General features: G+C 36.0%; 1 protein-coding gene and 1 long non-coding RNA gene across 4 annotated transcripts; one reads left to right on the top strand and one right to left on the bottom strand.

Moving 5' to 3' along the window:
• Positions 1-964: 964 nt before the first annotated feature.
• Positions 965-5,736, top strand: LOC142607083 (uncharacterized). 3 transcript variants are annotated; one of them, XR_012839231.1, is made up of 3 exons: positions 965-1,899; positions 2,059-2,171; positions 5,309-5,736. It is a non-coding gene; the product is annotated as an uncharacterized LOC142607083 (long non-coding RNA). The 3 variants fall into 3 exon arrangements; XR_012839232.1 differs by lacking the exon at positions 5,309-5,736 and having other exon boundaries at positions 965-1,455; positions 1,740-1,899; positions 2,059-3,975; XR_012839230.1 differs by lacking the exon at positions 5,309-5,736 and having other exon boundaries at positions 2,059-3,975.
• Positions 5,737-19,818: 14,082 nt separating this feature from the next.
• Positions 19,819-27,771, bottom strand: LOC142607747 (P-loop NTPase domain-containing protein LPA1 homolog 1). Its single transcript, XM_075779356.1, has 7 exons — positions 27,050-27,771; positions 25,366-25,697; positions 22,475-22,556; positions 21,873-22,298; positions 21,062-21,763; positions 20,725-20,835; positions 19,819-20,388 (listed from the first exon to the last, which is right to left on the bottom strand). The coding sequence occupies exons 1-7, from the start codon at positions 27,194-27,196 to the stop codon at positions 20,050-20,052; spliced, it is 2,139 nt and encodes a 712-aa protein (XP_075635471.1). The 5' UTR covers positions 27,197-27,771; the 3' UTR covers positions 19,819-20,049.
• Between the last annotated feature and the right edge of the window lie 229 nt (positions 27,772-28,000).

Genomic DNA, 28,000 nt, shown 5'->3' with positions numbered 1-28,000 from the left:
TTTAAAGAAATAAATTTAAGAAAAAAGAACTTAAATATAACGCGAGATATCAAAATAAAATCTTGAATGTGAATTGACCCATGTCTGTTTTTGAAAGCAAGTTAAGCAAATTGAGAGATTCATTTGGCTGATTAGCCCCACCAACCAGTGCCCAAGGTAAAAAAACACTAGGGTTTTTGAGAAGATGGTGACGTGTAACTGCGCACATATTGGGGCAGTACTGCACAGCTAAGCATCAACCAATCATAGTATAAAGATGGTAAACACTTAAGACAGCCAATCAAAACCTCGCTTCTGCCATGTTTTTATATCTCTCTCTCCAACAGTTCTTCCCTTCACTGCTTATAACCTTGTGAGTTCTCTTTCTAAGCTCTTGACTCTCTTTTCTTGTCCCCAAGAGATAGATCTCAAACGTGTGCACAGCCCCTTTGTTTTAGCTCTCAGTTTCCTAATCAGTTTTGTTGTTTATTGCTTATTTGTTCTCTCTATTCGTATACTCAGTGTTTTCCTTTTGGTTACTTCATCTGGGTGTTTTTTTTTTCAGTTAATTTTGTGGTGTTTTTTTTGTTGATGCTCGATCGAGTCTTCTCTTCTGTGACAAAATCCGACTTGGGTTCTCTTTTAAAACTGTTTTCTGATGCCGGAATCTAATCGGAGAAATTTGGCCCACATATCAAAACTATGAATTTTGAAAGTATTGTGTCTATATGCTACATAGCTGGCTCAGTTTGATTTTTCCATGATTTGCAAATAGTACTGCAAGAAAAAGAAAAAGAAAAAGAAAAACCTTGATGGGTTCAAAAAGAAAAAAAATTAAGAATAGGGTTTTGTTTTGTTCCAACAAGTCCTTGTTATTCAAAAATTGAAAGTTTTGTTCCTATGGTCGTGTGCTAGTGTTGGACTCGGTAGATTCTTCTCGGGTGCCCCCTTAATGTAATAAAATCACTTTATGTTCCAAGTTCCAACCACTGGTAACTGGCCACGTCAGATAATGCCCGTGACCTTTGGACCAAGTTGTACATGAAATGATCTGATGAGAGTCATGAATTTTTCCGAGTCCTTTTTTTGTGTGTGTTTTTTCTGTTGTTGACGAAGGTCGTCCTATGGAAAAGTTTGGTTGTAGTACTTTCTTCTTTGCTTTCCTTATATATATATATATATATAGAAACATACATATAGGTACATATATATTGTTATTGATTAATTAGTAGGCTTTGTACAAGGATGATCATAGATTGACAGTCGTTGTTTGCGGGTGTAGCATCATCAAGATTCACATGCAAATGCACGGCAGGTGATGCAATTAAAATTTTTTAATTAAAATCTCTCTGCCAAAATTCTTTGAAAGTGAGAATCTTGATGATGCTGCATCGGCAATAAACGACTCTACAAAAGGGGATTCTCTCGCAATACTCAACACTGCCACTTTTGCATTTGAACAGTTGAACCCACCAGGTGATCCTTTCTTTCTTTCTTTCTTTTAACTACCCTTCTTTTTGGCTAAGTGTGTTTCTATTAAGTACTTTCTGTTGTTTTCTGTTGCTGTCAGGTGGGCTTTCTTAATTTCTAGTTTCTGGGAGTTTTTTTTTTTTCCCTTTTAAATTAAAGCAATCAGTCAATGGATTTGCTGTATTTTTAAATGTTTATTCTCTTTTGCACACTGCATATATAAATATATAATAGAAGAAAGAATAGAACCTTGCTGTTGAAGGACCTTTTGTTTTGCTGACCTTTTGCAGATCTGTGATTATTCTTCTGAGCAAAATTTTCTAGCTAGGATGAAAATGGTATCTTTTCAGGGAGTGTTTCCTGTTGGAGATGGGACTTTGTCTCTAAATGGAAAGAGAGAGAGAATCTGACTTGATGATTCTGCATGAACCTTCAGAATATTTTCAAAAGGTGAATTTTCGCTATCTATTTTGTTTTTGTTTGTTTTTTTTTTTGTGTGTGGTGATTTTGTGTGGTTTTTTGTTGGTTTAAGATCCAAACATGGACTGGTTCCACAGATCCTTGAATTTCTATATTTCATTAGAATGAACATTTATGGCTCATGTACAGAAAGGCAAAGAAAAGTCACAAGTGAAGCCGTGGAGGGAACTGTACTAATCTAATGAGTTTGCTAAGAATGGATTGGAAAATTATTTTTGTGCAGAAGCTGAGAAGAACTTAAGGTTGGTAAAAAAGAACCTTCCACGCTTGCTTCTTTCATGGGGTTTTTGATGATCTCAAGTTTTGGTTTTTCCTTCTCACCGGCTTTTGTCTTCACTACATGATTTAGACTACATATTGATTATTTTATTATATATGGACATTCTTCTAAGTGGTTTTGTCTGTGGAATTAAGTAAATGATTGATGACTGGAACTAGTTTTTGGATATGCAATGAAAAATCATGGCCATGGGAAGTTATTGTTTGTCACTGCCATTGTTGGCTTCTCCTCTCACCACTCTTGTTGGTGGACCAGGCATCCTGCAACTTGGACCCTTTGTCATGTACAGCCTCTTTCTCTCACTCTCTTTCCTGTCGCTTACACATTCTGATTCAGTCCAACTATTTACCACCTTTCCAATAATGGTGTACCAAAAAAATATCTTTATTTTCTGTTTCTTCATTCATGGCAGATAATTGTAATTTCAAGAGTATGGAGATCTGTGTGCCTCTATCACTGTCCAAGCCCTGATTAACTTGTTATATGGGGCTTCAGTAGGGTACAATTCCATGCTTACTCTATTGACTCTAAGCAAGGCAGTCAAGTATTAGGCCCAATGATCAAACAGTTTATAATGATATTTTTTGCTTAAGAGAAATTTAGAAACAGAATCGAGTGGTGGTTAACTTGCTATGGCTTCTTCTGCTTCTACCTTTGTTCATAAACAAAACTAAAAAATTATAGTGGTTGGTTTTTGGTATGTGCTTAATGACTCACAGCAGGATTAGACCATGAAATATTCTTAGCAGGGCACAATTATGGATGGCAGCACTCTGTCTATCTAGCATGCAAAACTTTTAGGGTTTTGGATTTCACAATGATGACAAGTTACTTTTTGATGTATTTTTTGACTGGTTACTTGTTGTCATGTAGAGGATTATTAGTATTTCTTCTTCTTATTCAGTCGATGTTTAGACTATATGTTATGTCATGTTAACACTCAGTAGCTAATCTAGCTATAAGAATATTCAATGTTTACCGGAGACTTACTGCATGCTATTCTAGCATTGCAAGTATTATTCACTTCCTATAAACTCATGAGAGTTGAGTTTATTTTGTGAGAAACTAGCTAGTGTTTTAATCGAAAAGAACCTCAAACCACTATCTACTCAAAGATCTATGAACGCATTATGGTTTTAGGAGAAGAATATGAAACGCATTCCAAATGCAAAATCACTAATCAGGTGTACCAGAAAGCCAAACTAACAACAATTTACATTTCATTTATAAATATTAGGATTTTTGTAGGATAAAGTTATTACTCAGATAAACCTGTCATTAACGGGCAGTCCCCAAATAGCACATTTCTTTCCTGATACATTACATGGAAAAAAAAAAAAAAAAACCATCTCAAGAAGTTTTTTTTGACAAAAACCATCTCATTCTACTCTCATTAGCCACGAGTTTAAAAATCAAATAATAAAAATAGACATTCTGTTGAACTTGACTTCTTGGTAGGATTAAATATTCATGATTTTAAAGGATCAGAAAAAACCTCTACTAGGGAGTGTAACATATGATATATTTATATTCATTAATTCTTTTCTTTTTTTTTTGTTGGCAAATAGGGGATTTTTATTCATTTATATTTAACATCCTAATGTACAGAAATTGTATCTAGTTTGTATGGCAACCATACGTTTAGTTGTGTATAAAAAATTGGAAACCAAAGTTAAAAAAAAAAAAAAATCTCTCTCTCTCTCTCTTACTTGTACAAATCATGGTTCATTGTTAATTTGAAAGAATAGGCAGCTATAATTTCTATATTCCTTCTTTGTTTTTGAGCCACAACTTAGAAAGCTAGAAGATTGCAACTTTTTCCAACTCTGCAATCAATTACTTTCAAATCAATGTCTTATATTTAATGGGCCTTCATCTACTATCTTGTTGCTATCATCCAATATCTGATATGTTTTACTCCTTACATTTCATAGTGCCCACTTTTCTTGTTGTTAATCTGTGGGTATACAACAATTTGTAAGATATTATTCTTAAATCTAGAATCTTGAAGAAAGTTTTAGAATAAATTACCATTCTAACCTGTTTAAATTTTGTAGTCGTAGAGGTCAATGAGTTATAACTCAAGTAATTGGCACTTCCTTCTCTCATAATAATAGGTTGGAGGATGAGGTTCGAGGGTTCAAGATTTACTAGGTAACTGTGTGTAGACCAATCAAAAAAAAAATTTGTAGTATAGGATCAAATTTCATCAAACATATCCAATTGTGGGCGTGAGAAAATAAATCAGGATTGTTTAAAAATCAAGGAAAATGACTGAATGCAATCCTAGAGATAAGTTACTCGAAAAGCAAGTACTAATGGAAGAGCAAGCTAATTGTCTCTGTATGTGGTAAATCACTATCTTTTCTCATTTTGTCTCTCCACCTAAACATATGTAGATTTAATTTTAAGGCTAAGGAACCTTTTTTTTAATACTAGATTATAATTGTCCTAGGCCATTATTATATATATATTTGCCCCCCCGTGATATACTTCATTGTGTTTACTGAGATTCTAATCTATACCCATGTTGAATATGAAGGAGGTTGTACATTCACCTGGCAGTACTAATTATTACTTGAAATGTACACTTATTCTCCCAATGATATAAGACTCAACTGGTACCAAAAGATGCTCTGTACTGAAAGTGAAATTCAGTGATTTTTCCTATCAAGGGCCATGTAGATGTCGGTTTGATAAGTAGCAAAATGAGCCACATATCTGAGCTGCTCATGCTAAGAACCAATTTATTCACTATTTCACTTTGACTTAATATCAAGTTTTCTACTTTTCTTTGTAATAGTAAAATGAATACATATATCAGAGTTTCCATATTTACAAAATGTCCACCTTTATTCGCTGAATCTCTTTCTGTTCTTGTATTACTGTATACTTAGGTAGATCTTCTCAGCTAATATACATATATTTAGGCACATTCCTGTTTCTTTCTTTTGCTTTACATGTTAGAAGTACTGATTAGTAGATGATTCTTTTCTTTTTTTTGTTCTTGGATAAGTAGAAGATTCTGAGGAACTGAATTATACATGCAAATTAATTTTTTTTTCGTTTCTCAAACTAAAATTGTTTATTTTCAAATAGTTTCTGAGAGGATGAGTCCAAAAGCACTATTGGTCCCCATGTGTACTTTGTGGTCCCATTGGTGCCACCCCAGTGGGGTGTACATGTGGCAGACATGCAAGTGAAAGACAATCTTGGGTCGCATGCACAAAGATTTCATTGGACAACAAAATCGCACCAACTTTTCAGGATGCAGTAATTGTTTGATTCTGAAATCAAACCTAAAATTATGGAGTATAGAAAATAAACGTGCTAAACAAGTTCGGCCATGGTGAACAGTAACACAGACAGACAAACCAGCTCGGCTCTACTGCCATGGAAATAAACCAAGGCTTCATTTTTGTGAGGTGGTGGATTCCAGCTAATGGAATTGTCATACTGTCCAAGCTAGGCTTTTCAAGTCATGGTTGTCATCCGTCAACAACTATGTAACATGTTTCTTTTTGCTAAAAACAATATCATGTTTATACCAGGGTATTTACTAACTTGTATCCTTAGAGTATATATTAGTAAATCACTTTAGAAATTAAAAAAAAAAAAATAATAATTTACTATTTTGACAATTTTTTCAATTTTTAATAAACTTTTCCCAAATGAATGGCTAATGTGTACCCTAAGGGCACACATTAACCGGACTCTTATAAAAGTTAAAGGATTTTACAAATGACATACATTAGTAAATCATTTTAGCGAATTTTTTAAGGGAAAATGAAAAAATGATTAACTGTTTGACAGCTTTCTCAATTCTTCATAAAATTTTTCTAAAATAAATGATTAATGTATGTGTGAGGATAAAAGGCCCAAGATATGTTTTTGGGCCATGGGCTTGGTCCGAGGACGCTTACTTGTTTGAGGATGGATTGATGGTAATAATGATATCAAACTTACAACCCCCAAAAGCAAGTGTGGCGGACGAAGTGAACGTAAATAATCCGAGGAGGAGTACCTCCTCGGCTAAGTGTAGTGAGAATTAGGTGGTGCGTCATGTTGATTAGAATGATATTTTGGAAGGTCTTAGGGATGAAGATATGTTTCATAAGGGCACAGAGAGCAAGGGCGGTTGGGAAATATCTCAGAGAAAGATGTTACCACCGCATTAAATGCTCTGTACCTAAGTCTCTGGCCACATTTATGAGGAAGTGATACCCGAGCAGGGATTTTCAACCTTATAACTATTACCTAAGGATTTCAAGAAGAGGCTGATGTGACAAGTATCAAGGGGAGCAGTCTGAATCTACACGTGGAGAGTAAGAATGGAGGGGAGGAGGAACTATAAGAAGGAGGAAGGTCTTGTAGAAAAAGGGATCGAGAGATAGAAAGAAAAACAGTGTAGACTGGATATTTGTAATTAATCTTTAAGTGAGGAGAAATATGAGCATTTGGTCCTCGGCTTGAGTTCGAGGATAAGTTTCATCATATAAACTTGTTCATCCTTATTGTGTTGTAATCTTGGGTCATTGTTGTTACCGTTTAAATTCATTAGAAACAAGATTTCTAACCTACACTCTATAAATTTATTCTATTGGGCTCTTTGGGCCTATACCCTCCTTCTTGTTGGGCCTTGGCACGAATTGCGACCTTACAGTATGCTCGAAGTTAATTGGACCCAAAGTAGTAAGCATTGTTCAATTTTTGTTTCATATACTCTCTCTCTCTCTCTCTCTCTCTCTCTCTCTCTCTCATAATTGTTAGACTGATGATCAGAGCACTGACAAATATAATTGTCAAACCAATGCCAAGGTGTTAAAAGGAATTCATAAAATGAACTAATGGGAAGCTGACTCAAGAGTGACGATCACTTTTGGACATCTGAATCAAATTGCCATCAAATAGTCAATCAGCTAGACAAGCTCTTCTCACATATATATATATATATATATATATATATATATATATATATATATATATCAATTGAAAAACTTTTTAAGCATCATGATTGCTACTGGCGACAGTGGTGTAGGTGGTCTGTGAATCCTTAAATGCTTAAATTCTTCTCTATCAGACATGAAGGTTGTTTGTATGGGACAAGGATGGAAATATTTCATGAGGGTGGTGATCACATGTAAAGGGATTAAGAAGTGATGATGCCGAAAATCGTCAGTAAGTCACATGGTCCTTATGTGCTCTCGATAGAGAACTTGCACAACACAAAAGTTGAAAACCTTAAGAGGAGTATCGGTATAGTACCGGCCAAATACCCTCCGACGGTCAAGTTAGAGAAATCTTTTATTCATAACTCTAGAGTGCCAGAGCTGGGAGGAATTATGCGTGCCTTAATTTATGAGGGTTTTGGGGTATTTATAGTAGTGTGGGGTTGACATCTGTGCCTTGGCCAAGAAGTTCTTTCCTTCTAGAAGAGAACGTCTTGGATTTTATATATCTCCTAGAGTTCTTTTCCTTGTAGAAGTCTTCTTGATTAGGGTTAAGCGTGCGGCGCAAGAAGTCTTCTTATACATGTATGCGTGGAGATCAAGTAAGGCTATATCAGACCAGATAGAGATTCGCTTACCCTCTTCAACTTGTTCTCATCAGCTTATGACGTCGTCCCTTTGTTAGGGTCGTCAGCTTTGTTATGAAGTTGTAGACTTCATGATGCAATTGTTTGTGGCAAGCGATGCCGACGAGATCATTGGGTTCGTCACCCCTTTTTTCTCCTCATGGTTTAACTACAAAATTATTCTTATCAAGTAGCATTACTAAGCACACATCCTCTTATATATTTATTAATGAGCATGCACTACTTCATAGATGTTCAACATCCACTCATCAAAGGCCACCTTTTCAGCTAGAGTCACAACTTTTTTTTTTGAAGAGTTGTATCTTTTCTTAAGGGTTGCAACATATCACCAAAAACTCTAATGTATTGTAAAGCAAACCATCATTTCAATGGTGGAATAAATCACATGAAGGTGCATCACGTTATGATGTGATCACCCTCATATACTCATATCTCCCACTTGAGCACAACATAACACAAGTATTTTGTTTTAGTTGGATGATACCAGCATGATTTTAATATTTGCCATATGCTAGCTCTTAACACACACAGATCGGTGTCAATAAAAACTTGACTATATGTGCGCACACTTTGTCACTTAAAATTTATTGCATCCCTATCATGTACTAATAGTTACAAGGGTACAGTCTAAATGACTTCCGATTTACTCTCAAATAAGCAAACAACGTCAGTGACTATTGGTTCTAGAATGGAGTTGTGGCCGGAAACATAGTTCACACCTTATGCCACCATTAACTGCTTCAGTTGCACACTTATATGTGTTGACATGCATCAAATGTTATGTCCAGTACTTATTTCCAAGCCATTTACACTAAAAATTTTCCTCAAATGACTTTTAACAGTGCCGTCTTCTCACACTTACTAACCTAGATGTCACTCAATTTCAACAAGATATGTATTCAATGGAATTTTCATTCATGGGAGTCATGAGTATTTGTCTCCTCGTAAATGTCTTTCACTTCAAACTCCCATTCTTGCTAAATGCACTTTGAATTCATCTAAAGTGTTAGTCCATTGATCAACGGATCGACCACTATCTTGGTCAATGAGAAAAAACCAACTTTGATTTCACTCATGTTCACTATATCCGGTATACAGTGATACATCAATGTGCATGGTTTAGAATTATTAGTTCTAGCATTTTATTAACAAGACAATATGTGGAATTCTTTTTACAAAGCATATATTGATTGTTCTGCTAAGTGTGCGTTTAGTTCCAAATTAAAAAGTTAGCTTATTTTACTATTCAGCTTATTTTTGCTATTATTCATAAGTTTCATTGCACTTTTTAGTATTATTCATGGATCCTGTGGAGATAAGAAATTCGGATAAGGGTATTGGGCCGTGGGCCATACTCGAGGATGCCAAAGAGCCCGAAGAGAACTAAGTATTAATAAGGACAAGTAGGTTACTAGGCCAAGGACGAGGGCTGGTAGTAATAAACAGGCGATGTTGTCCAAGGATATAAACTTCCTCGTATGATAGAACGGAGATCAGAGGCCCGACCACCTAGCAAATACTAGGCAAGAGGAAATCATGCTTGGGATGATAAGCTACAGAGAGGTGAGTCAACAGAGAATTGAGAAATGTCTAAGAAGAAAATTGCTACCACCACATTGAATACTCTGCACCTAACCAATTGGTCACATTAATGTGGAGGTGATACCTGAACAGTGACTTTCAGCTTTTCAGCCACACAAAGAGATTTCAAGAAGGTTCTAATGGGACAAGCATTCAGAAGATTAGTTGTTTGATCAACAAGTGGAAGGCTAAGATGGGAGAAGGAGAAGGAGTATAAAAGGAAAAAGGATTCCTTTACAAAGGGATCATCTGAAAAAGAAGAGAGAAAAGGAAAAGAACTGAATGTAACTAAGAACTTTGAATTTGTACCAGTCTGAAATATATACATAAGAACACATCTTCCTCGAACTTGATTGAGGAACGATTTTCTTTACAAATTGTACTTCTCCATCATTCCCAACCCACTGTGATTTACATTTGATTCATTAATTCTTCATCTGTTAAACCCACTCTCTTATAAATCTATTGTTGTGGGCCTGTTGGGCACTTGCTCATATCTGTTGGGCTTTGGGCCAATTTGAGTCTTTATAGGTCTTACTATACTATTTCAGCTAACTTTTACCTTTATCTTCAGTACTTTCACAAAAAAAAAAAGTTTCAACAAAATAAGCGGATTCCAAACAGACCCTAAGTATATATCTTAGTTTAAATTATTTATAAAACTCTATTATTTGGACCAAATAACATATTGCATCAATGCAAGCTATATACATACCACTGTTGTAGGCTATATACTCAGCTTTCATAGTATATTTCATAACACAAATTTGTTTAATTCTTACTAATTAACCAAGAAACTATCATTCCACTGAATAAGAAAACCTACCATTTCTTGCAAAAATCTACGACAGTGTATCCTGTTCTCTCTAGTTTTACTTTATCTAAAGCATAATTTCATACTTTTGGTGCTTTGCAGGCATCCAAAATCCACTTCATTGCTGCAAATATACCCTTCCAAGATGAGATTGAAATTTACTAACTTATCTAAGTACTGCATGACAAATATCATATCTGATGTTGTCACTATATACATGTTGTTGGCTTTATAAAATTTTGACTTAAATTCAACAAAATACTCATAAGAAAGAGAGGAATGAAAATTTTATTAGAGTACTTCAAACACTCAAACAAAGATATTAGGCTACTGCCTTGAGAGCTCACTACAACTTTTCCTCTCACACGCTTTCACATCATACATCTATCCCTTTTTATATGGGTGAAGTTACACAAGTTATCATTATTGTCATGACTTTTTGTTTCATAACAGAAAATTCTAGAATGTGGAAGACTCACAATAGACACACACAATTATGGAAAAACAAAAGACACAATCAGTTATGCAAAAACAAAAGACACAAACTGTTATGAAATATCAAGAGGCACCTTTTGGTTTACCACTTCCAACACTCCCCCTTAAACCAAAAGTATCTTCACACCAAGCATTGCTCTCAACTTTTGAATCTATCAACTGGTAAGGCTTTGGTAAAAATGTTTGCTACTTGCTCTTCTGTATTGCAATACTGGAGCTTCACAACTTTCTATTTCATATAATCTTTTAGGAAATGATACTTCATGTCAATATGTTTGCTCCTTCCATGTTAAATTGGATTTTTAGAAAGTTCTATGGTAGACTTGTTATCCATGTAAATAATTATGGATTCTTCTTGTGAATGATCAAATTCTTTTAATAAATTCTTCAACCATATTGCTTCATAAACAGAAGAGGATGTTGCCTCATATTCAGCTTCACATGTTGACAAAGCTACAATACTCTGTTTTTTGGACATCTAAGTGAAAGTTGTTGATCCAAGATAAAAAACATATCCGGTAGTGCTTTTCCTTTCATCTTAATCAACTCCCCAATCACTATCTGAATATCCATATAATGTGGCATCATTATTATATGAATATAAAATACCAAAATCCATGATACCTTTTATATATCTTAGGGTCCTCTTTGCTGCAAGCTAGTGAGATTCCTTTGATTTCTCCATATATCTGCTCAAAAGACCAACACTATAAACAATGTCTGGCATTGTGATTGAGAGGTACCTTAAACTTCCAATCAAACTCCTAAATAGATTGGATCTATAATTTTCGCATATCCTTCTCTTGTCAATTTTAGATTCACTGCAACATGTGTATTGACAGCATTGCAATTTTTCATATTAAATTTGTCAAGCAATTCCTTTGCAAATTTTTTCTGACATATGAAAATGCCATTTAATTGCTGTCGTACCTCAATCCCAAGGAAAAATGACATAAGTCCAGAGTCAATCATCTCAAACTCCTTGAACATAGCTTGTTTAAACTCATGGAACATTTGCTGACTGTTTTCTGTGAATAACAAATCATCAACATATAGGCAAGCTATAAGAATTTCACCATGGGCATTCTTCTTGATGTAGACTGCATGCTCATAAGGACACTTGACAAAACTACTTCCTTGAAAATAGCTGTCAATACGAGAATTCCAAGCTTGAGGAGCTTGCTTTAGCCTATATAAAGCTTTCTTCAAACGATACACCTTGTCTTCTTCTCCTTCAACCACAAAACCTTCAGACTGTTCTACATACATCTCTTTTTCAAGTATGCCATTTAAGAATGCCGATTTGATATCTAGTTGGTATATTTTCCAATTATGATGTGTTGCAAGAGAAATCAACATCCTCACCGTGTCAAGTCTTGCTATTGGAGTAAAGACTTCTTCATAGTTGTAAAGTTGTGATTTACAACTATGTTTTATGTTGACTTTATTCCATGTCAAAAAGTGTTGTATTTGATTTAATTTGTTTTTATTGTATTGGGTTTAGTATTAAGTTGGTGAAGAATCAAGCTTGAAATGAAGAATCAGTGCATTTTCACGATTGGCTTGTGAGAAGAGTATCCCGCGAAAAGGGCACGTGAGAAGCACATGCTGGAAGCTAAAGAGTTGTGCCAGTCTGTCAATTTCGCGAGTGTCTCGAGGGTAAGGCTTTTTGACGAGATACCCACGAAACTCTTTGCCTAGAGGTTTTTTAAGTGTGACTTTCTTACCCTTCACCCATACTATATATACCCCCATTACCCACAAATGTGTAAGGAGACCATTCAGAGAGAAAAACCCTAGATAGGTTTTCAACAACACACACATCCATCTTTTAGAGAGAGAGCTACCCATTCTTAGTGAGAAATCATTGTAGCTTCTTCTCATTCCCTCTCCCATTGTCATACCTTGAGAGGAGATTTGTACCCAAACACAACTCACACCTTTTTAGAGTGTAGAGGGTGTTTTGGAACTTGGGAAGCTTTGGGGATTTTCCAAAAGAAGCCGGTGAGGCTTGGCGGATGCAATCGGGTGTATTGCGGGATCTAGAAAGCTAGAGAAGACATGACTCCGTGAAGTTCGTTGGTAGCAGAAGCTTGGAGGGCTCAAGTACATGGGTAGACTAGGCTTGGAGGGTCTTTTGTTATTCGTGTACTCCAACTTTATTCTCTAGTGAATCGATTTACCGCTTGGACGGCGGCGGAGAGGTTTTTCGCCGAGTTCTTCGGTCTCCTCTTTGATTACACATCGGTGTGTTATTTTGTGTTATCTTGTGCTTTACTTTTATTGTTTGTTGTTCATGTTTATGCACTAGAGTAGTATTGGTTCATTGCGCACATTTACTCTTGTTTCCGCACTTAGTTTAAGTAAGAGTAAAATCAACCGAGCCGAAATCTTTTAATTTGGGGTCTAAATAGCTCTTGTGTTTTTAACACAAATCCGAACTTTCAATAGTCTACCCCATACTTTTGCTTGTAACCTTTAGCTACAAGTCTTGCCTTATAGCGCTCAATTCTCCCATCTGCTATGTGCTTAATCTTATACACCCACTTCACACTTATGGTTCTTTGACCTAGAGGAAGTGTAGTCAATTCCCATGTGTTGTTTTTCTCAATGGCATAAATTTCTTCTTGCATGGCATTCCTCCAACAATTTTCTTTCATAACTTCTTTAAAAGTAAAAGGCTCATGGTCCACATACAAACAAAAGAGATTTGACTCTTTAGTTTGTGCATAGATATCTTCTAGGCCTTTCATTTTGATTGGTGTTGGAGATGGAGAAATGCTATCTAGGCTTAAAATTGATGAAGTGCCTGTCAATGATGCATAGTGGTGGGGTGTTGAGGAAGGTCTCTCTGGACCTTCATAATTCGCATCTTCTTCTTGCCCTTCTAACTCATGTGGCTTCTCTTTACTTGTGATGTCATCATTCCATCCCCATGACTCTTCTTCACTGAAAATGACATCTCTACTCACCACTACTTTGTTGGTAAGTGGATTGTAGAGTTTGTAAGCTTTCGACTCCTCACTATACCCAATGAAGATGCATTCCTCCCCACGAACATCTAACTTCTTTCTCTTAGTCTCAGGCAATTGAGCATATGCAATACATCCAAAAATTCTTAAGTGTGACACACTTGGTTTGTAGCCACTCCACGCCTCTTGTGGTGTCATATTCTCAACACTTTTTGAAGGGCATTGATTGAGTAAATAGGTTGTACATGCCACTACTTCTGCCCAGAAATTCTTTGGCAAACATTTTTCTTTGAGCATGGTCCTTGTCATATCAAGGATCGTTCGATTTTTCCTCTCTGCAATGTCATTTTGCTGTGGTATGTATGCAGTTGTAAACTGTTGCTTGATGCCATTTTTCCTGCAATAATCTTGAAATTCATTTGAGGTGTATTCACCACCTCTGTCAAATCTAAGTATTTTGATCTTACAACCACTTTCCACTTCAGCATGTGCCTTGAAACTTTTGAATATAGTGAAAGTTGCAGATTTTTTATTATAAGATAAACAGATAATTTTCTACTGAAATCATCAATAAAGGAGATTAAATATTTGCTACCTCCGACAGAAATTGGATCAAATGGACCTCAAATATCCGTGTGCACCAGCTCTAATGGGTTAGGTGCTCTCCATGGTCTCCCACTTGGAAAATGACTTCTTTGTTGCTTGCCAAGAGTGCATATCTCACATACATATTCGGGCTTTTCAATACTAGGAAATCCATGCACCATGCTTGATGTGGATAATAGTTTAAGCCCACTGAAATTGAGATGCCCAAGGCAAAGATGCCACTTCCATGACTCATTTTTTACCAAACCCATGGAAACATTTCTCCATTGTTGAGTTAAGATGGAGTGGAAACATACGATTGTGACCCATTTGAACTTTTGCAACAAGCCTTCCTTCAGCATCCTTCAAAACAATAGAGAGTTTCTCCGTGTGTATAATATACCACTTTTTTAGGAGTTGCCCAATACTTAGAATATTGCTTTTCATGTTGGGCACATAGTACACATTAGAGATAAATTGCAAAAAACCATTCCTTTGACATATTCTAATTTTTCCTTTACCTTTTACGGGAAATTTGGATGGGTCTCCCAAGCAAACATCACCTTGAACACCTTTAACAAGCTCAACAAGGAGCTCATTTTTTTCACTCGTGTGGTTGCTAGCTCCAGAATCAAGATACCACATCTCTTGCGAATTATTTGCCTCCTTTTGTGGAAAAAGAAGTGCACATTCTTCTTTTTCAACATTTGATGCCTCAACAAGATTAGATTGTTCATTATGCTCCTCAGATTTATTGTATTAGCAGTTTGATGCATAATTTCCAAATTTGTTGCAATTGAAACATTGGACATTTCTATTACCTCCACGTCCATGAGCAGATATGTCTCTGAATGTTCCTCTTCCAAGACCCTTGCCGCGGTTGCTATTGGTATATCCTCCACGAAAGCCATTAGGCTTCTCCTCTCTTAGAGTCAATTTTGACTCTAAAGCCTGCTCAATGACTACAGAGCTGAAATTCTTTTCCATACATTGCTCATGTACTTGAAGTGTAACGACCCAAGGAAAAACGCTAGCCACATCTGCGCTATACCTCAAAAGGATTAGTCACTATTGAGGCTCCTTGCAGTTGTTAATAAAGCCCAAATCTACCCAGTAAATACCCGATGTGGGACTCATCACACATCCGCACACATTACACAATCAATCAAATTGGGGCATCATAATCTCCCCCACTTAAATCCCTAACGTCCTCGTTAGGGCCCACTTTGTGGGGTAGTGTCTCCGAGCCCACACGGGGTTACCGGGTCGGCTCTGATACCATATGTAACGACCCAAGGAAAAGCGCTAGCCACATCTGCGCTATACCTCAAAAGGACTAGTCACTATTGAGGCTCCTTGCAGTTGTTAATAAAGCCCAGATCTACCCAGTAAATACCCGATGTGGGACTCATCACACATCCACACATCCACACACATCACACAATCAATCAAATTGGGGCATCATATGAAGAGATCCCATTAATTCATCAATTGATAGAGTCTCCAAATCTTTGGACTCTTCAATAGCCACCACGACATGCTCAAATTTATTTGCAAGAGATCTTAATATTTTCTCTACCACACAAACATCTTCAATACTCGCTCCATTACTTTTCAAAAATTAACAATTACGAGTAATCATGAAAAATAATCAGAAATAGTTTCACCATCTTTCATGTGAGCAACTTCAAACTCGGCACGAAGAGTTTGCAAACGAACTCTTTTCACACGATCGACACCCTTGAAAACTCCCATGCTTCTTTACTTGACTTTGCTTTGGCAATTTTCTCAAAAGTTGACTCATCCTCCCCTTGATAGAGTAGAAATAGTGCCTTCTTGTGTTTCTTCCTCTGATCCTTGAGCAATTTTTTTTGCTCTGCGTTGTAGGTGACTTCTTACTCACTTGTGGGTTCTACATATACATTAGTGACAAGCTCCTATAGCACTTGTGATCCAAACAACGCTTTCATTTGAATCTGCCAGCTCTCATAATTTTCTTTTGTCAATTTAGGAATTTGTGGTTGCACCATATTAGAAGACATCTTCACTAATGGTGTAGACAAAGACTCTAGGCTCTAAGAACTTCGCTCTGATTGGCTTTATAAAACCTTGACTTAAAACTCAACAAAATACTCACAAGAAAGAGAGGAATGCAAATTTTATTAGAGTACTTCAAACTCACAAACAAAGAGATTAGTCTATTGCCTTGAGAGCTCACTACAACTTTTCTCTCACACACTTTCACATCACACATCTATCCCCTTTTATAGGGTAAAGTTACAAGAGCTGTCATTATTGTCATGACTCTTTGTTTTAAAATAGAAAATTCTAGAATGTAGAAGACTCAAAGACACAAACTTTATGGAAAAACAAAAGACACAAATAGTTATGAAAAAAACAAAAGACACATACTGTTATGAAATATCAAGAGGCACCTTTTGGTTTACCACTTCCAACACATGCGACTACTAACATTTGGGGGACCTTTAAAAAAAAAAAAAAACTCATTTTCTAGACCTATCTTTTTATTATAATTCAGCATGTTAAATCCTCTGAGCAGCTTTTCCAGGTATTTCTTTTAATCCAAGTATAAATTTTTTTAATTTCTATCCCTAGAAATTCACCAAGGATGCCCATAAGTACGTTTCTCACTAAGATTAGCTTCACTTGTTTCAAGCTTGTCCGTAACCAACTCCTTTATCGCTCTCGTCTTCCTTCCTTAGACAAGGATCTCAATAAAGTTGTTTGAGATGCATAGACTTGTTTATAGAATATGTGGTCTCAAAACAGCAGCACTATGTTATTAATTTGTTCCATCATCTAGCTCTTTCACTTCTTCATTAGAGCACTCCAAGAAATTAGGTTCTCGTCTTGCTCCCTCTAAGAATCTTGTTATAACAATTAATGTTCTTACTACTGGCGTCCGGGCCGCACCACTAAAAATCTCCATTCATGCTTCCTCTCTAATTTGAAAAAAAAATCTATCATGTATCCAATGTATACATCCACTATCTCACATGGGGTGAGTCCTATAAATACGGGGTCTGCCCCCATGAGAGAGGGTCGATACATGTAATACCCTCTCCTCTAATGCAACCATTCTTGTCGTAACCAATACTGAGAATACCTTATCTATAACTACCACTTCTATGGAGTCCCTAGAGCCCACTTTTACACTATCTACACAATTACACTATTTAGTATCCGTTTGGATATCGTGTTTCACACAGTATCCAAGTCTGTGTTTTCTTTATTTCTTTTCGTGCACTGTTCACAAGACCTACAAACCTCTTTTTTTAGCAACTTTTTCATTAAAAACAGGTCTCACGGAACTATTTACACATTTAAAAATTATTTTGTTACAATGTTTTCAGTTTTCAGCAAAATAATCGGTATCCAAACTTACCCTTAGTGTTTAGATACATGCAACATCATACTTAAAATATGTGAATCTAGTGTTTTGGATGTACGTACAATCAAACTCACAATATGTGGATCTTAGAGATAGATAAGAATCACATATTTTGAGTATAATGTTATATATACATTTGGAGTAATGATAAGACCGCATAAAGTTGTGCAGTTTTTGCCACAACTTATTGCATGACGAGTTGTTATTGGTAGAGATGTGTTCTTACATGGACCAACCACCACATATCTACTACTCATACATTGACACATGGTGAGCTGTGACAAAAATTGTACAATTTTACGTAGTCCTAGCAATACTCATACATTTGAAATATTAGATATTTTCTTGGGTTTTAGAGCACTTGCAGCAGTGGAGCTAAATAGCTATATAGCTATTTTAGTTTCACCAAAATACCAAAAAGAAGCATGCAGCAGTGGAGCTAAATCTATTTTTTTTTAGCTCATTGCTACAGTGCACATCTATAGATAGATGTGCACTGTTCATGAGAGCTAAAAATTAATTAATTTTTTATTTTGCGTTCACATTACTTTTTTATTGTGGTATTTTTATTGTAGTGACATGTATTATTTTATTGTGGTAGATATATTATTTTATTGTGATGTTTATATTATTTTATTGTGTTGAAAGCTAAAATAGATCCACTGCTGCAGCATGTGTGTAAGTAAAATAGATAAAGTAACTTTTGGTGGAGCTAAATTGCTAAATTTTTAGCTCCACTGCTGTGGATGCTCTTACTCACGTATGTTTTTAGGATATATGTTAATAAACTATTTTAAGATTTTTTTTTATGGAGTAGCAAAATAGTGATTTAACTTTTTTTACAAGCTTATTTAATTTTTCATAAAATATTTTCTAAAATAAATGGTGAATGTGCTCTTACATAAACTGGACCATTTTTTTTCAGCAAAACAATACTGAGAGACGCTAGACGTGTTTCATGACTCTTGTATGCGTAGTTGATACGCCAGGACTCAGGAGAGAGAGAGAGAGAGAGAGAGAGAGAGAGAGAGAACATTGACAGTTAATGGTGATGATGACACTCATGCGGTTGGTGCCACAAGGTAATATTTGGTTTAAATTGAGAAACGCTCACGGAGAAAAAAACATAGGTAGGTGCAGCCGCGCTGATAAAGAGTTGCTATTATAAATTAGTGTTATTCCGTACCTGCAAGCAACATATTTTGCTCATGCATGAAACAAAGAGAGAGAATTAGCTCAAATAACACAGAGAAAGAGGTCAGAAAATCTTCTCAGCTTCAAGCAACCTTTCCTTTCCTTTCCGCTTTTGGCAGAGAGGCTTCAACCTTGGAAGGAGTGTTCAAATTCTGCTTCCCCAAGAGTTCCTCTATGGTCAACATCCTCATCATCATTATTTTTCTAGCGGTAAGTTTCACACGCAAGTTTCACTCTAACTTTTTAACTCATAACTTCAGTCTTCACCCTACGTGGCATTACTGTTATAAAGTAAGTTCCAGTTAATTTCATTGGTAAAATCTTTAATTGGTAAAAATTTTAATAGTTAAATAAAAAATATGGAATTTAATTTCTGTCTACATTAAATATAGATTGGTGTTTTGGTTGTGATAAAAAATTATTATTAAAAGCGAATATCATAAATTGAAACTATATATATGAATGAGGAGGAAATGTTATTTGAGGTCAAACTAAATGGCTTATTATTCAATTTCTTTCTCAATTTTTCTTATTACTGCAGTTGAAAATGGCACATTGCTAGTTGGAAATTTGCCCTTAAGTTGAGTAGGATTCCCCCAAATATTACTAATAGTACCAATCAGTTGAGTTAAGAGCTAAACAACTCACGAATACCACCCATCCTATTGACAGTCCTTGCTGGTTGCCTGTTCCTACAAAAGTCTTGTATGCGCTGGGAAGATGAGATATCTTTTCGCTTGTTCCTTTTCTTGTCTTTACATAAACAAACCAATCCATTTCCCGCAATTAAATGTTCATGAGTTTTACTAATGTATGCCTTAAGATTCATGGATTTTAGCGATGTATGCCCTTAAAGCATACAATAGTAAAATTTTTTAGAAAATTTTTTATGAGCAAAAGAAAAAGTGACCAACTTTTTTGACAATTTTTTCAATTTCACATAAAAAGTTTCCTAAATGGTTGGATTAATGGGTCCCTTCTACATTCATATAGATTGAACACTTGCATTTACAAAACCAAAAAACACTTATAGACTATAGCGAGCTCAAAGTCATTCAACCGTACCAAGCTATACTATTTACATTGGTAGATACTCTTAGTAAGGAAAGAGAAGAAGAAGCTAGAAAGGGAAAACGGGGAAAACGGTTAATGCAAATGAAAAACACTAAAAACTGAGACAAAAATTTTCCACTACCCCTTAGGAGCAGCAGAAAGAATAGGACCATCCATTAACGCCCCATGATTTCTAAATGCTGGAATGCTGAGGGAGCGTCTTCTCATTTTGCCATTGCTAGGCTTTCTCCTCTCATTCTTCTCCAAGAGAATAGAGGAGTAGGAGCATGGCTCTGATAAAGTTTCACTTTTAGTTCTATGGAAATTGTCCAGGTTTCGGTCCCTAGAACCAGGCACGACCTTATCTTTGGCCTCCTCATCATCATCTGACCAGTAGCCGTTCTCCTGCATGTCCTGCATTGCCAGATCATCATACTCTTCGTCCGACTTTGTAGACTCCTCATCAACAGAGCCAATCTGTACGCCAGAGAAATTTTTTTCAGTGTATGTTCCGATGGATCAAACAAAATTTCAGACTTTTAATTCAGCCAGGATTCCTAGGCTATAGGTGTATATCTAAAAGCTTTTTTCAAATCATTCACTTGTGACCAATATGCTGAAGGTAAATTTTCCTAAATTGATCCATTAACAAATGCCTTAAGGGTATCTGTTAACATGACCCATTTTTAAATATCAAACACCCTATGTATAAAATAACTATAACTCTATTTGATATATAAAAACAAGAAGAAACGCCAATGAAACCATTCACCTATCAGCATAAGCTGGTGAAAAAAAGATGTAAATCCATACCTCTTCATCGACCTCTTTGTCAACATCATCACTGAGATCATCGTCACTACCCACCTCAGGTGGCTCATCAACCTCTTCATCACTACCATGCACTGAAAGTTCCTCCTTGAGCTGAATGAAAAGAAAACATTTAAATATCCAAGCAGATAGTGGCATGTCTATCTAAAAGCAAAAATGTCATCTTATAACCAATGCAGTAGACCTTGAACAAGGGCTCAACCACAAGCTTGGTATCAATTCACATATTCATTTCGTATAACACTGATCATAATTCCAAAACAACCTGAATCATAGGAAAGTTTTCTGGAAATAACTAAATATAAGTGTCTGTGAATACCTCCTTGGAAGGCGTATCAGACATTCTTGGTGAGCTGCAGCAAGAAGAGAAATATTTACTGCCAGTATCAGTCCCATCAGCCCTTGACTCATCAACACTTCCAGCACGGCTAGTAGCACCACCGCAGGGCCAAGCACTGATCCCATAGAGACCAAACTGAAGATTAACTGGTTCAGCCTCACCAATCTGAGTCCCATGGCCCAAAATAGGCTTCCCATTACTATCAACTGAATCAACAGGCCAAGCCTTTGCAACAGATCCATCAGTATTGACAAGAGCCATGAGATGCCTGGAGGAACCTTTCCTCTGAAGCAGTTGAAACATTCCCTTGGAACTCAATGAATTGGCAGCACACTGGATCCGGTACTCCTCATCTATAACAGTAACAGTGTTTGTGGTAGGATCATAAAGCTGTTCCCCTGCCTCACGCCTACGAAGGCAGCTGAAGACTGTAGCATGGATGGCTGCTACACTCCTATCAACATTGGTATTGTTTATTTTGGGGACAAGATGCTTGTCAGCCCGCTTGCATAGATATTCTTGGATTGTTCTGATGTTTCGAATGTATTTCACGTACTTGTTTTTTGCTGGGTCCAGTGTCATATACTTAGCACGGACTGCAAATCTTTCCAAGTGTTTGTCCTCATTTGTGATGTATATCATGAATGGTATGATAGAAGGATGTTTTTTCATAAGCCCCATCTACAGGTAAGGATCAAAACATTTAGTTAGGAAACATAAGCGTAGAAAAGAATTTTATTCATTTTTTTTTTAAAGGAAGACTGCTAATGAAAGAATATTAGAGGAATACCACAAAATTAAGGCTCAGGTGAACACCCTCAACAACAACTGATTCTTTTCGCTCTTCCCATGCAGTGATCAGACGATCAAGACTATCAATTACCATCTCACTTTGTGCCTTAAATCCTTCAACAGCCATCTGCTTTGGACTGATCAATTCAGTTGTACTAGAACCCACCTCAGATGATTGAGTATCAGATTTCCCAGTTGTTGTACCATCAGGTAGATCATCCTTTGAAAGTGAGTGTGAAATGCCTGCCAACTTTTTAGCTTTCTTTTTGGCCTTTGCTTCTGCAACGGCCACAGGATCCAAAAACTCCCCTGCATGGTATGTTGAAGCCCAGAGTAGAGGGTTTTGCTTCTCATCTACAAAACTTCTCATCATATGGCGGATAGAGTCAGTTGATACCACTGTAGTGATTCCCAACCTGCTACCCTGCAAGACATTTATGCATGAACTTCAAATTTCCTCATGCTTTCTTGCAAACAGAATATATATATATATATATATATGTATGCCATGCTCGGAAATAAAATGAATAAAAGTGACAACTGTGGAAAAAACTACAAATAATTGTGAAAATGAAAATTAGTTTAGTCAGCATAGTATACCAGCAATGCAGACAAAGTAGACTTGCCACAGCCACTAGTTCCACACAACAGTACAGTTACAGATTCCTTCCTTTCTCGGATTCTGCAATGAGAAAATATTATTATAGAATGACATATATCGGGCAGAACACATCGCAAGGTATAAATCAGGCAATGGATACTCCTTAAATGAAAAGGAAAATTCTGTAAAGCCTGTTTTAAGAACATAATCCTGAGGTAAAGCTCCAACCTAATCCCAAGATTACCAGTGTAGTCTCATTCCTATCCTACCAAAGCCCAAAGTTTCAGCTAGGGAGAAAGCAAAGAATTTATTTTCCAAAAAATAGCACAAATAGTCAACAATTACGTTTCAGGTCATAGTTACCAGAATGAGAAGGAAGCAGTAAATCTCATCCAAAAGAATCCAACATAAAAATGAAGCGGGAATATTTGAAGCAGGGAAATTTCTGAAATTGGTTTTAAAGGGGGAAAAAAGATAATAAAATTCATAAGGCCCTCGACATTTTCTCAAAGTTTTGTTTGAACATTGCAAACAGTTCCCAGAACCTGGTTTCCAGCCTAAACTAAATTTCCCAGAAAATATGCTTCAGAGTAACTTCTGTAACTTTTTTTTGGGGCATCAAAATAAGATCCATAACTCCAAACCAGAATTCTCATCAGCAGCTGTTAACTCCTAATTAAACAAAAGTACTTCCCATGAATGGCCAGAATCAGCATTATAAGCAAGAAAATTCATCATCCATTGAACATAACAATTAAGCCCATAAAAGAAAACCCAGCTATGTCAGAAGAAACATGTCTAAGCATAAGCAGTCCATGGGACTAGACCAGCAGGGAAAATGCATGCAGAACTTATCCAGAGGAAGTATGAACAAAAATGATAAAGATGACAGTAGCAATATTATACTAAATGGTGGGATTGGAAAGAAATAACTGGTATTTAGAGGCATTATAACTAAGATACATAAGTAACTTGTAGAAGTGGTGATGACATTATGCTACAAAATGTGCCTTGGGCATTCACTATTCCAGTAGATTTTTGCAGGAGGCTAAGATCATAATGACTCCTTTGTTGAGAAGGATAGACCTTTGGGAATTGAAGGTTGTTATTGTCAAATCTACCCAGACATCAAAGAAAAATAAATGGGGCATGCTGATGGTGGCAACCCAAAAGACACAAATTCAAGTCAGTATTCTCTTGATCAGCCACAAAGCAGTAATTGTGGGCATGAAATGAGAATACATTAGAGAAAAGAGAAACTTGAAAACCAGAAGTACCTTCAGACATCTCCTGAGAAAAACAACTCACTTTTCAATCTCAGTCAAAAAAGGTCAACAGAAATTACTCATTTTGTGTGCATGCCAAATGAAAATGTATCTGGATCACTAGTTCATCTATGGTCATGTGGCAAGAACAGTGCAGTATTGAGTATCTAGTTTCAAATCAACAGGATTCTAAACTTTACATTTTACCGTAGGCTAGAAGAAGACATCTTATGGTCTACAGGCTCAATCCTAAACAGCTATTGTAGTTTTCTGTTAAGACATACTGATGGCCATAAAAAAGAACAATAATTCAAAATTTCTTCTTTTTTTTGGGGGGGGGGGGGGGTGTAAGTATAGTAATTCAAAAAAATTTATGAGCGTTAACTCTGAAACAATTATTGTGATCAGTTAGATTATTCCCTGTATCATTCCTGTGCCTATAAAATTAGAAAAACTAGTATGAAGACGGTGTGATCCACAACTTAATTAAGAACCATATGTAAACTAAAAAAAATATTTCAATAATATAATTAAGGTTGAATAATAAAATTGATAGTAAAAATAAAAGAACAAAAATTACTTTTAAGTTACTTGATGAATGCATATCGTGTGACTCCTAGATTTTATAAAAAAAACCAAAAATTATTATATATTATAAAATAATTTAATCAGAGTAGTATTTTAATTTTTTAAACTTTCATAATTGAGTTTCACTTAAGTATATTATGGCAATAGTTTTAGTGTAATTATAATGAATCACATGGTGAAAATATTCCATCCCAACCTACAAGGGAGTTATGTGATACACACATCTTTAATTAAGGGTCGCCACTTGGTGCAACCAAAACTTTCAGGATCCAACTTTTATTATATAGTGTTATACATTATGAGATGATTTGAAACCACCACAAACTATAAGGGAATTATGTGATTTACATGTGTCTTTAATTAAGGGTAGCCACTTGTCGCAACCACAATATATATTATGATATGATTTGGACATGAACTGTATAATATTACTTTCATTGTGAATGTTTTTATGACAATAATTAAATGACTAATTATCATACAGTTTCGCAGTTGTCATATAGTGTACCACACAGTCACATGAAGATTTTGCATGTTGATTATTAGAATTCACAATTCACAAACATAAAAACTCATGAAGAAAAAAGCAGTCTATTCAGGAAACATTCAGCGGAGGCTAAGAAAATATTAGGCCATAAGCTGAATCAATTTACTAAAAACAAAATTGTGTGGTCTATCCAGGCCAATGACAAAAGGGTACAAAAACAACTCAAAAGCCACAGTCCACTGTAACATGCAATGGTAAGCAATCATACAACCAATGTCAACAACCAAATAAAAAATAAATACGCATATGCACACACACATTGCAGTGGCACAATGCTCATATTTCATGCAGCATATCTATGACAGATGTGAAAATATATACAAAGTGGAAAATATGAAGATCACTGATTACGCCAAACAATCTACAGTCATCACTAATAAAGAAAAGAATTCCAGCAGAGGGAACATAAGCAGATTCCATGAGAATCAACTTTTCTTCAGGTGAAAATAGATAGACATATATTCTCAAAAGATATAAGATGTTGATATACCTGCATGCCAAAATCAAATCAGCCCTCTGGTTGGGACCCACATACTTATACTCAGCCAGAGCATCACAAACAACATCAAGGAAACTTTCTCTTCTGACAACTATTGTCGTCCGCCTTTTGTACAACTGAAATGGTACGCTCTTACTTCTACCACCTTTCCCTGCATCCAAATGGTTGCCTACCTCAGTTTTATCCAAGCAACCACTGGTAGGACAACCATCTACCTTCTCAGAACCTACTGAAGCATCCAATCTTGACGTACTTGTTTCCTCTGGAAGCAAAGCATCACTTGGGATTTCACTTTTAATCATTTCAAATACTCTTTGGCTTATCTGATCAGAGGGAAAATACATTCAGCAGAAGTGTTAATTTCTTTAGTAAGGTGGGAAAATAAATCATCAGCTCACCAATAGGCAAAGAATGTAGAAGTTTAAAAAGGGAAGTAAATCACTCGTCCAACACCAAACAAAGGTAAATAAAATATAAATCAATTAAAAAATAAACAAAACAGAAAGACCAGGGAACATGATTCTAGAATAGAGCACCGGTAACTTTGAGCTTGGAGTTGTTACAATGATATAAAATCTTTCCAAGGAACATGATTTTCCTAAAAGGTTCAAAATGGCCATCTGATTGAACTCTAGGAATACGATCACAACTCCATTGATTTACGTAAAGCTCATTGTTAGAACTCTGAGCCTTACAGTCACCAAATAATACAATACAGGCCTAGCACATATGGAATGGAACTCATAAACAATGCTTTGAATGCTGAATTACATTACATAAAAACATCAACCTCATCTTCCTATCCAATTCTTTCAAAATTTTAAAGTGTCGAGTACAGAGATTCAATTGGCCAAAGATAATTGCTAAAATAATACTTTAAATAATATTAGTAAATTTTTTCTTTGGTATAGATGATAACAGACAGTCTAGAGAGAACAGCAAATGTATTTCCATTAGCTTATAGCACAGTAAAACACCCATAATCAAACAAGGTCTGCAAATTGACTTCAAATTCACAAAGGGAAATTACTTTATTAGGTCTCTCAAATTACATAGTACCTAGGAAGCACGGACACAGTATAGGTACAAGTACGGGTACGACAAGGCGACACAAACCCCACCCCAAAATAAAGTGTCCGTGCTTCCTAGCATTGCTCTCATCATCAATTTAATTAGTAGGACTCATTATTACGTAAGAGAAGAGATTACCACGTTGCCGAGTGAGCAGTGATTATAAATTATTTTAAGATTAACAAAAATGTGTATTGGTAAAAATATTAATAGGCCATTTGGATGAAAAGATGAGACGGTCGTCAGCTAAGTCAGCTATATAAACTAATAAATAAAGACCATGAACAGGGGCATTATGCACTGAGGAATTGAATATGAAATTATAAACGAATTACAAGTTATGACGTGGAAAAGAAGTTTGAAGAAGAAAAAAAACAAAATAAAAAAAAAAAAATCCAGAAAATTCACAGAACGCGTAACGTGCAACCCAGATCTACCACCTAACCTCACCCGTTTTCATCAAAATTCCTTAGAAATCAACAATATACAAATGGAAATACAAATCCCTAACATACAGAAATCGAAATTTTCTTCAATAAAGCAATACATAAAAGAAGAAGAAGAAGAAATTAAGAGAGAGAGAGAGAGAAAATGTGGAAGTTACCTTAAAAGCATGTCGAGCTTTACATCCCATGAGCTGCAGAGTACTCTGTAGAACTGGACGCGTGTATCTAAACGACTCTTTCCCTTTGTCTTCTTCATCTTGATCCACCACCACTACTATGTACAGCACTTTCACCACCTCTCCCATTCCTCCTCTCTCTCTCTCTCTCTCTACCGCTTCTTCTTTTTTATAACTAAAATCTGTTTTCCTATTTATACAAGTATATTGAATAAATCACACATTAGAGATCAAAGAATTAAAAAAAAAAAAAAAAGTGTTTGGTTGGTTATGGTATTTGAAATTATAACACACGTTTTAAACGTGAATCAAGCAAACAATCAAGGAATATTTTTTGACGAGAAAGGAAAATTTGCAAGCAATGCTGATGAATTCGGAGAAGAGAAGATCAGAAGCTGAAAAAAGAAAGAAACACAAACAGAGAGGGAGAGGTAAATAAGGAAAGCGGTGGGGGTTAGAATTTAAAAGTCGCTAAGAATTAAAAAATTAAGAAGTGGAGAATAAGGGGAGAAATTGGTGTCGCGAGAAAAACGAACACAATCTGAAGTTTTGTGGGGAAATGCCATTTTATGATTTTGTCTTTTTTGTTTATTGTTTTTGGTCACACTTCCTGTGACCTGCGTTCCACGCATCGCAAGGTCCGACCCTCCACGACTACTACTACTGCTTGCTACTACGCTTCTCTCTCCCTTTCTCTCTCTCTCTCTCTCTTCTCGCTTTGGCACTTTCTCTCTAATCGGGGGGGACTTCCGAACTGACGGATTTGCCCTTCCTTTGAAAGTCAATTTATCAACGAGTCTCGGGTCAGGGGTGGAGTGGGGTAGGTTCTAGCACAACGCGCAAGGATTAAGGAATAGGAGTGGGGTCCTTTTTTTTTTTTTTTTTTTTTTTAATTCTTCAACAAATATCTTACTGGTTTAGTACCGCGGTGGA

Source organism: Castanea sativa, chromosome 8 (genome assembly GCF_040712315.1).
Source record: "Castanea sativa cultivar Marrone di Chiusa Pesio chromosome 8, ASM4071231v1".
Taxonomy (NCBI): Eukaryota; Viridiplantae; Streptophyta; class Magnoliopsida; order Fagales; family Fagaceae; genus Castanea; species Castanea sativa.
The sequence above is the reverse complement of the archived record's forward strand: the minus strand, read 5'-3'. Positions and strand labels throughout refer to the sequence as shown.